The sequence below is a fragment of the Nicotiana tomentosiformis genome, chromosome 7 (genome assembly GCF_000390325.3).
Source record: "Nicotiana tomentosiformis chromosome 7, ASM39032v3, whole genome shotgun sequence".
NCBI lineage: Eukaryota > Viridiplantae > Streptophyta > Magnoliopsida > Solanales > Solanaceae > Nicotiana > Nicotiana tomentosiformis.
In genome coordinates, this window is record NC_090818.1 from 7,032,853 (window position 1) to 7,043,501 (window position 10,649).

General features: G+C 38.0%; 1 protein-coding gene across 1 annotated transcript; it reads right to left on the reverse strand.

Annotated features, from left to right (window-relative positions):
- Window positions 1-506: 506 nt before the first annotated feature.
- LOC104097369 (heat shock 70 kDa protein 17) lies at window positions 507-10,026 on the reverse strand. The gene is made up of 14 exons (XM_009603926.4): window positions 9,177-10,026; window positions 8,517-8,749; window positions 7,266-7,425; window positions 6,691-6,936; window positions 6,446-6,582; window positions 6,035-6,371; window positions 5,729-5,890; window positions 5,051-5,122; window positions 4,865-4,965; window positions 4,704-4,773; window positions 4,092-4,148; window positions 3,919-3,980; window positions 1,277-1,349; window positions 507-1,151 (listed from the first exon to the last, which is right to left on the reverse strand). Exons 1-14 carry the CDS (start codon window positions 9,930-9,932, stop codon window positions 930-932), a joined length of 2,688 nt encoding a protein of 895 aa, XP_009602221.1. The 5' UTR covers window positions 9,933-10,026; the 3' UTR covers window positions 507-929.
- Window positions 10,027-10,649: the final 623 nt, after the last annotated feature.

A 10,649-nucleotide genomic window follows, 5' to 3' on the forward strand; every position in this document is an offset into this window, starting at 1 on the left:
TGAAACAACTATTCTTCACTCGAAAAGAGCAGAACTTAAGTGAAAATCGAAAATCAAGCCACATAAAAGAAATCTTTCAAGTATATGCTTTTGGCCACCCTCCCCAGTATCAGTAACCAGGAGAGGAACTAAATATTGTTTAGAAATATGACGAAAGCAAAAATGATATTATTTATACATAACGATAGCTCCATTTATAACGAGCTAAACTTCCACGTTCAAGAAACATTTAAACTTGATTATCTGTTATATCATTATTGCACAATACATCACCTATTATCATCTAATTGTTAAGTAGTGAGACCTGGATCCTAAATCAAAATTATGAAATGTCTTTGTGGGTTAGGTAGCTTTTGGTTTTCTTGAGATTCACATCAGTTCCCCGCCCCTTGTTTTCAAAAATGGCTGACCCATAAAAAGCTGGAGAGCAAGGTAGATGACTTTGCCAACAGCAGGGTAACTCTAGCACAACCAGACAATAGTGGCATAACTTAACGATACAAGTATTTCAAAATTTATATACTCCATATATTAAATACGCATCCATTGTCCCAAAGGAATAGTGGACACTTTCCAGTTTCTAAAAGAAAGGAAGTGCAGTTTCAGGGAACAAGAGGGGCAGAGGTTGGTGATAGAAAGAGTTCATAGGAGGGGAGCTAACAAAATTCCATTCTGCAGCCAAAAACGGCGCATGAATAATGTCCCACTCTTCTACATTAATATGGTGTTACAGCTACCAACGGATTAAGTGTAAGATCTCTTAGCATGTACTATTTGAACCCATATTTGCCTGGAGACCGAGGACTCCCAAAAACATTCCATGAAAAAGATGGGTTTGACTCGGAGTATACTCTACAACTCAAGTTGTTGTCTCTTCCTCTTTGTAATTTGCAGTTATCTAGCCTTTGATGTGTCATTGTAGGTAATAATCATAACTCATCATGGTCTGATTCGTGATCTTTAGACTGGGCATCAGCTTTTCCATTGGTGGATGGTTTTTCTGCATCTGAAGCTGTTTTTTCTTTCTGGGAGGTACCCTCCTCGGAAGAGAAGTTGGTAGCGTCTGCTTTCTCCCTGCTGCTTTCAGTTTCATTTTTCACAGGCTTCTCAATCTTTGGCTTCGGTTTGGGTATTCTATTTACCTTAGTAACCTGATCCACAAAGAAGAGAAAGGCAGAATCAAAAGGTGAAAGCTTCATATGGAGAAGAAGTTGACTACCTAATTCTTGGTCAGCTCTATCACTAGAGCAAATTAACGATGATTTAGGTCAAGTACCTTGTCTTGAAGATCGAGAACCTTTTCATATACTTCTTCAGAAGTAAATGCAGGCTTGTTGAATCCAGGAGTGCTGTAGGAAAAATAAAAAAGGCATTAAACATACAAAAGAATGAGAAAAGGGATAAAAAGATTAGCAACAATAAGATAAATTTTCAATGGTAAGAATGGGATGTATACTGTCAAAGCAGCTTATCTTTTGTTATCAAACACTGGTCGTCACATAGATGGTTGGCCGTGGAAGAGTATCTGGAAAGTTAAAGCTCCTTATAAGGTGATTGTTTCACATGGCTGGTAGCAAGAGAAGCATGCTTAACTCAAGAGAACCTGAAAAGGAGGGGATTCCAACTTTGCTCTAGATGTCTTTTATGTACAGGGAATTGGAAACGAACAGCCACTTATTCCTTCACTGCCCTATTACAAGTCAACTGTGTCAACTGTTCCTTAACATTGTTGGGCTAAGATGGTCTATGCCAGCTACTACTGTTGAGTTACTAAAATCTTGGAACAACACTGGAGACTCAGTCAGTCAAAAGACATGGTGGAGGTGGAGACTGATACCTGCATGCATATGGTGGACAGTATGGAAGGAGAGAAACTCAAGAGTTTTTGAAGACAGATACAAATCCGTTCAGGATGTCAAGATGGACTGTATTCTTCTATTTCATTTTTGGTGTAAAGAAAGTCTTGTAGAGGATACAGAATCTCTGGTAGACATGTTAGGCTTTTTGTAAATAGGTAGACCAAGATTGATCTACTATTCCCTGTACATATGGTTATGCACTGCCTTAGTGCATTTTTTATTAATACAAATGTTACCATTCTCAAAAAAAAAACAATAAGATAAATTTTCTCAGAACAATGTTTATAGAAAGTTGTTTCTTCTAGAAGGTAATTTTGTAGAGAGAGTTATGACTTCCTCAAACTGGCAAGCCGGACCACTGGGATATATGGGTCACAATTTTTATGGAGAACCAGCACAGCCTGATGATATTTTATATAGTTTTCCACCAGAGAACTTTTGCTGTCAAACTCAAGAACCGACTCAAATAACATATGAAAATTCAGAGAATAAAGAGAATCAGTATTTATGCTATTCTTATTTCGTTCTTTTTATTTTACTTATTTCTTTTAATATTGAAGTTGTCCCATGTGGGCTTTTGGCCCAACTCCAGTCGGTGAAAAGGTTCAGAGCTCGGGGTGTATGGGCTCGCTGCTCTAATCCTATCCAACTTAACCTTGTACATGGCAGGGTTAGAAGCTACGATGTGCTAACCACACATCACCCGTCCTTATCACTTAACCAAAGCCCTGCGGATAAACATTCTTATAGCACCCATTTTCTTCTCTTTTCTACTCTACCAGTACAATCCTCCTCCAATCCCCAATTGAATAGGGGCAAAAGAAGATAGCAAAGTTCCACCTTCTTCCCTCCTAATTTGGTTGCATGAAATACAAAACCAAATAAGAAATGTGGCCTACTACAGATAGTAGGTTAGCACCGTGAAGAACATTTTCGCTTGCCATAATAGGCTAGCATTGTGAAGAACTTTTTCACTGGCTATAGTAGGTTAGCATTGCATAAAAATAAAAAGATGTTTTTCACTGGCTGTACCACATCACTTTTATCTGTCCTTTTCCCTTGTCCTACAAAAGTGATGTGGTACAGCTTGTGAAAAAGTTAAAAAGTAGTTAACATGCTGAAGAAGCATATCAGAGAATCAACTTTTTTTCCCAGAGGTTTGCTCTCTTGGAAGGTATTTGTACGGGACTTACACCACCTTCTTCTTAGCTTATACTTATACTTCACTCTTCCAGTTTTTCTTTGATTAACATATATGGAAGAAAAGGGGAAAAAGGAGAAAAAGGATGACTTGGTCACAGAAAGAAATGGAGAGGCTAAGAAAGATGGAAAAAGGAGTGAGGGGTAGAGGAAAAGAGGAAGGAGAGTAGTTCACCGAAGGAAACAAATGAAGAGGAGATCGCCGAGAAAAGAAATGGCGAGGAAGTATTTGCCAGTGAAGAGGAAAGAATAGAGAAGGCGTGGTTGATTTGGAGGAGAGATGGTCTTTTTGGTGCTTCGATTTTGTGTTGGAAAGACAAAAAAGTCCTGCTATTAAAAAGATATTAATGTGCTTTAGAAGGTAAATGAAGGAAATGAAAATGGAGTTGTAGTAGGTTAGCAAGACCCATATACATACATGTATGTGTATATAATATATGTGCACAAGTGTTCGAACCAAAGAGTATATGCTTTCATACACAGATCCACTAGATTCATTCTTTACGGAGAGAGTATTTCAGTTTTCACTTTCAAGGCCCATATACACACACATGTATGTGTATATAATATATGTGCACAAGTGTTCGAATCAAAGAGTATATGCTTTGATACACAGATCCTCTAGCTTCATTCTTTACGGAGAGAGAATTTCAGTTATCACTTTCAGGGGTTCAGTGGCTCAACAGTTTGAAGAACAAGATGTTACAACAGAAAAAAGGCACGCTACGTTCAGTGACTAAATAAGGTGGTAAGAGAAACAAGCAGAGAAGTATGAAAAGAAAAGGGAGAGGCAAAACTATGTATGTAAATAGGAAAAAGATAAAGGTTGAAAGACATGAGCAGGGAAAAGGGAACTTACTCTTTCTGTTCAGCCACCTTCTGATTTAACCAATTCTTCACTTTCTCAGCTTCTTTTAAAACCTGCAAACATGACCCTTTTTATTTCCCAGCTATGAACATATGAGAAGAGATGTCTAGCTTTTATTATATCAACAACAGAAAAAAGACAAACACAACAGCTGAAAAGAGCACCTCATCTATTCTTCCCTTAGGAAGCCAAGATTTGTTTGTTTCCCATCCATGCACAATCTGAAGTATCCAAGAAATAAACAAAAGGTAAATTGCGAGGATTAAAGGGAGAAAAAGATGGGAAAGCTTTCCTGGCTGGCGCACAGCTTTGAAAATCACACAGAGTATTGCGAAGGAATCTGGATAGTAAGGTCAGCATCAACAATGTAACTAACTGAATTTTCTACTTAAGCACAACGACAGTTATGGCACCAAATGTAAAATCACTGAAATGCAGATGCAGGTTGATATCAATTTCATCAGTACATTTTCTATTATCATCTCAAACAGTGCCTCAGAATAAACAGCTTATTTTCCAACATTCCCACTAGAAAAACTTCAGTACCAACTTTCGGATTGATGTGCCAGTGTAAGTGTGTAACCTAGTAAACCTTTACTAATTTCTCCATTTGCCTTTTGGAAAAAATTAAATAGGTACTGTTTTTTATCCTACTAGATACAGATACTACCATAACGCAATTACTCTCTCAAGCTTACATTCTACACTTCATGATCCAAATAATCTTTAACCAAACAGAAAAGAACATGAATAGAAGAAGAAATCAAATTTCCTACCTGTTGCACTTCATTAAGGTATTTGCGAGCATGATCAGATGCAGCAGGGCGTGCAGTAAGTTCATTATGTCTGCACCAAATATTTACATTCAGCATAGCTACTTAAAGTGGTACTAAAAAAACTATTCTTCAGTGTTTGACCGTTAATATTAGGAGCAGACCTAAAAAATATGGGATCACCAAAAGCTTTCAGCTCATCTAAACGTTTTTGAAACTGGGTGGCAGAAGCATCTTCACCATCAGTGTACAACCATTCTTGTACCTGAAAAATGTGCAGCAACTTCATTTAATATTTACAATATATATACATATATATGACCAAACATGGAAAGAGGAAGTAGGCAAACCTCATCAAGTTTCTCAATAAATGATTGACGCTCCTGACTGGTGGAAATTTTTGTAAAATCTTCAGATTCAAGCTGTTAATGAGCACATGCAAACATAACAAAGAGAGGTGTTTTATTAATCAGTTTCATGCGATCAACGAATAAAAATTTTGGCACGAAACAGCAGTGACAGGACAGGGGGCCACTGGAAGCCAACTCATAAAAAGTGCATCGCAAGAGAAACAAAAAATTTGAGAAGCTAACAGCGATCCACAAGGTGACAACATCGAACACACACCAGAGAAACAGAGTGTGTCTGCACGTGTCTGTGTTCTGTGTCTATGTGGAAGTTTCATTTAAGGGCACAAAAGCAAAACAGTGTAATAAAAGGATGCATCAGGAGGATCTTAAAGCATGGATATGTGCTTGAAAACTCTTGCAGAAAGATTTATCTAGCTGCAAAGCCTTTACCAAGCTAGAGAAAAAATATTATATAAATCAATATGGAGAACAAGCAAATGCAATTGGAACGTGAAATGGGAAAATCAATAATACACATAGATAGGGCTTCAAGTTCCTGGAGCTGAGTGGATCAGGTGTCAAGATAATCACACGCATCCACAAGTGTTAAAGACACAAAAAGTATAAGCCCGACGCATCCACAAGTGTTAAAGACACAAAAAGTATAAGCCCTCAAACCTTGTCTCTTGTGTCATATATGTATCCTTCCAAGCTATTCTTCAATTCTGCAGTTCTTCTTCTTTCTTCATCTTTTTTGTCCAGTGCTTCTAGTTTGCTTTTAGCTTCACTAAAAGATTCTTTCGAAAGGGATGCTCCTGGCCCAGCAGTCTTCTCCTCAATCTACATGAACAAAGAAGCCTCACGGATAAGACTGGTAAAGAACTTCGTAACATAAAGGTATTTTTAAATAGCATTTTCCCTGGCACCCAATGGAATGAAGGGGATTCGAAATAGCCCCCCTGCAAATCGATAAGTTCAGATGACCTTTAGTGGAACTCGGAAAGTCCGTTTCTTCAGCTTCTTCTCTGTACTAAGACTTGTGGTGCTAGAATCGTTTGCACTAGGATCAGAGGTATTACTGTTACCACCGTCTGCATTCAAATTTTCACTGCTTTCCTCTGTATTACTGGGGCTACTTTCAGTTGATGTATTCGCAGAAGCAGAGGTTGAGTTGTCCACTGTCAGATTCTTTCGTGGAACTTCCACCCATTCAGTTATTTCAATAACAGCATCAGCTCGATCTAATGAAAATATTCCACTTCTACTAAGGGAGAAATGTAGATTAGCCTTGACGGGGGCAGAAAGATTCCGTGATGCATACCTAAAAGAAAAAGCAGAAAGCTCAGAATAACAGATCATGATCCACTATTTGATCCATATATTGCTGATTCTTACTTCTCGCTGGCATCAGCAAGACCTGACACTGCATACTGAGCAAATGTAAGTGAAGGAGTCCCAGGTGGCAAGAAGTCATCGCTTTCATATGCTAGTGAAACTTCAAAATCCTTGTTATGAACAATGGATCTGAACATCTGCAGTTAGACCACACAATGGGACATAAAACTGTCATGTATTATTACGCTCTTTAATAACCTGTCATTTCCCCAACAATATACAGTCAAAACAAATTTCTGATATACCTTGCTGGGTAGTTTCTTCATACGTGGTATGATCAACTGTTTGGTGCTTTCATCTTTGGGAAGATCTGGACCATCTACTTCAATCACATATCCATATGGAGAACCATCAATCATCCCCAATTTACGATTCAACTTGATTCCATCGCTTATATTTGCAGCATGCAACGAGGCACCAAGCGCAATTGCTTCATCAGAGTCCAAGTGTCTGTCCAGTTCTTTCCTTCCAAGAAATTCTTGAAGCTTAGCCTGCAAAGGAGGAATGTAATTTATTTTCGAGAAAACAATCAGTGTCTTGACAAATCCCTAAATCAATCATGCTACAAGCAATGATATCCAAATTTACATGACTACTACAGTTTGTCCCTGCTGGCAGATAAAGATGATGCTGACAGATTCAGTGGCAAGAAACTCCAACAGCCAGCAACACAACATTTATTTTATCCTATAATATACATTTCATCGGCAATCAAAAATATTTCTTGGGTTTGCTAGTATATGGCAACAACTAATATGTGTATTCAATAACTGTAGTTGGTAGACCTCAACTTTGTTAAGAAAAGAGCAGAGACACAGACCTGCAATTTTGGCACCCTGGTGGCACCTCCAATCAACTCCACTGCATAAATATCTTCCACTTTCAAACCAGAATGTGTAAGAACTTCCTTTAACGGTACAAGAGCTTTTTCCCACAAATCTTCACATAACTCTTCAAACTTCTCACGAGTTATTGAGCTCCTGTGAGAAAATAAAGTTCTGATGAGTGAATAAATTAAAGAACAATTGATAATTTAGTAGTAGATCGCTCTTCCTCCGCTTCCAAATGTGAAAGAATGGCAGTAGATTCACATAAGTCACACACAAGAAGAAGGGTGGGTACTGGCTTTGGCTCCTATATGTCTTAGATAGCAACCTATTCACGAAGGAGCAGAACTTCCTTATCCAATACGAAATTGAGAATTTGATCGTGTCAACTAAAAGTTTACATAATCCGCAATGCCATATTAACTAAAATATTGTGAAGAAAAAATGCAAACACGGCAAACTGTGGAAGAGCAACAAACAATACAATGCCATCCAATTAATGTGTATACCTAGAGAATCAGTTTCAGATTAATCGCATAAGCTCTATAGCATAAAATCATAGCGTGTGCGACTGCATTGACTTTTAGCTAAGCCTTGCCTCATGCTATACTTCACCTTCCGCATATGCCATTGCACATCAGAAAGAAAGTATTTCTCCTTTTCGTTTATATAAAGGATCTCTAGGATTGCTTACTTAGACAAAACTGATATTGGTCCTGGCCTGGTCCAAAATATCTCTGGAAGGCTATGGTAGTAAAGGTGCAAAAGGTAGGGCCCCTTTGTTTCTAGTAATAACCCATTTCACGGTACATGAACTTCTCAAGTGATATCAAATTTGTGAAAGCTTAAAAGAGCAACAGGAACAATAAGGTTTAAATTCAAAATAAGAAATTACAGCAAGAGCCTATTCTTTGAAAAAATAGCTCCATCATATCTGGAGCACATCGAGTCGAATCACTTAAAGGGTTCATCACGAGCAGCACGTGAAATACTGTAGCCAGTGCATGGCATATGGTACTAAGTCTCACTCTGATGCAGCATAAAGTTTCTCCAAGCCTTTCATATCATAGACAGGACTTATTGACCACCATTCTCTAGATAACATGACATCATTCACTTACTAACAGCACACTGGGGAACTAAAAGATAAATTTCAGAACTAAAATTTCCCAGAAATAGATGAACAAGAAAATAAGAAAGAAATCAGATTCATGTGCATTAAAATCAATTAACAACAAACTCACCTAAAATCCCGATCGTCATAAATAGATTCAACTGAAATTGGAGCAGCTGTATTTGCACTAAGAATTTCCTTTGTTCGCTTAACTTGTTTCTTTAGCTTCGCCATTGCCTTTGGGGATTTCCTTATGTCAACCCCATTTCCAAGCTGTTTATTGAACTCATCCGCAAAGTACTCCACCAATCTTAATTCCATATGTTCCCCTCCCAGCTCCGCATCCCATCTAACATCCTTGACCTGCAACACTCATCTGTTATACTAGCTATCTAACATTCAAGGAAAAAAGATTAAGTACCTATACTAGGATTTAAATTTTATGGGTTCGGGATGTTAGTGAGTCCACTAACGCTTTGAGTTAGTGGGTTCAAAATTTAATATTTATACACAACTAGTAGATTTCTTAACACATATTCAAGGTCTGACGCAAAGCTACTGGTATAGATACCATAGCTTATACCGTACATCCACCCCTATATACAATGCTACAATCCTTTGCACCGAAATAATAAACCTAACAAAATAACTTCAACAGAAGCATTCTCCACAACAACTATACAAACCATCAGAATTGCAATGTTGCATGTAAATATATAAAAAATTCTATTCATACAAATACAAATAATACTCTGAGCTTAAAATCAATGAAACGGTTACTTAATTTTACCTGAAATTGGTTAGCTGAGACAGTCTTCCCAAACTCCTTAGTATTATAAGCAGAGAAGTAGACCAAGGCAGCATAGGTACTACCCGCACCCATATCATAGAAAATCACATGTCTTGACCCATTTGAAAAATCTTTATCAATCCCATACTGCAATGCTGCACCAGAATGTTCATTCACCAGCGCCAATACATTGATACCAGCCAATTCTGCCGCAACAAGCAGCCCTTTCCTCTCCGCCACTCCCATATATGGCGGCACAGTCACCACCGCATCCTTCACTGGCGTTCCCCGAGTATGCGCCTCCGCCAATCCAAGGGCATACTTCAACAACATCGCCACCAGCTCCTCCGACGTGAAATCACCATTCTCAGTCCTAAAAACCGCCACATTTCTCGATTCCTCGGGCGAAATATCATAACTTAAGTAGAGAGATTCAAGGGTTTTGGACACGTGCGGGAAGGTTTTTGATATTAGATCACGGAGATGGGAGTAAACCTTGTTGGGATAACGAGCGACGATTCCAGAAGCTTCTTCGCCGATGAGGCGACTGCCGGCGTGAAATGCGACGAGAGACGGAGTTTTCCGTTTGGACATTTCGTTAATAGCGATGGCGATTGGAGGTTGACCGGGTTTTAAGTTGACCACGGCGACTTTGAACCATTCGGATCCCAGATCTATGCTGGAAACTGCGGATTGACATGGAATTGGAGTGAGCAGCAAAAACAATGATAGGATTATCCCTATTCGGAATAACATATTCGCACGCCGGCGTTAGGAAATCGGAGTTTAATCGGAAAAAAGATCTCCGGTGAAGTTTATTAGTACTTAATTGGGAAGAGGAAATTTCAGTAACAGAAGGGAGAGTAGGGTATATATACCATTGGGGTTACAGGTGGAAAGTGAAGTGGCTAACCAATAAAGATTTGACATTTGGCATAATGTCCACGTGGCATGTTATGTGACGCCCGGTGTGTTGGTTTTGCTGTTGGCTTGAATCTTACTTCACACCCCCGTCGTAATTTTGAAGCTTCTGGGCAGTTCCAATAATTCCCATTTTTAACTACTCTTTTTCTTTATTTTAGCTATTTTCACGTTTATTAAACAATACGTAATATATATGAGATATAATTTATTATATTATTCCGATTAAATAATTTTTGAGAATTAAGCAACATTAAAAAAAACTATTTACTTCTTTAATATTAAGAGTAGAGTTGGAAACAAATAACAATGCAATCTAAAATCCCTAAACTAACAATATTTTTGGGATAATTTTTTGAGCTTAAAGTGACCGTTAAATTGAAAGGGAGGACGTATTTTTTAGTTTGAAAACTTGCACATGCTTTGTTGTTAATTCTGAAATTCTTAAACAAATGTTAGTTTTTATAATTTTTTCCAATATTTCACACAGTTTGGTTTTTGTTGAATTAAATGACTAAATACTTAATTTTTCTTAACTTCATCAGTCAAAAT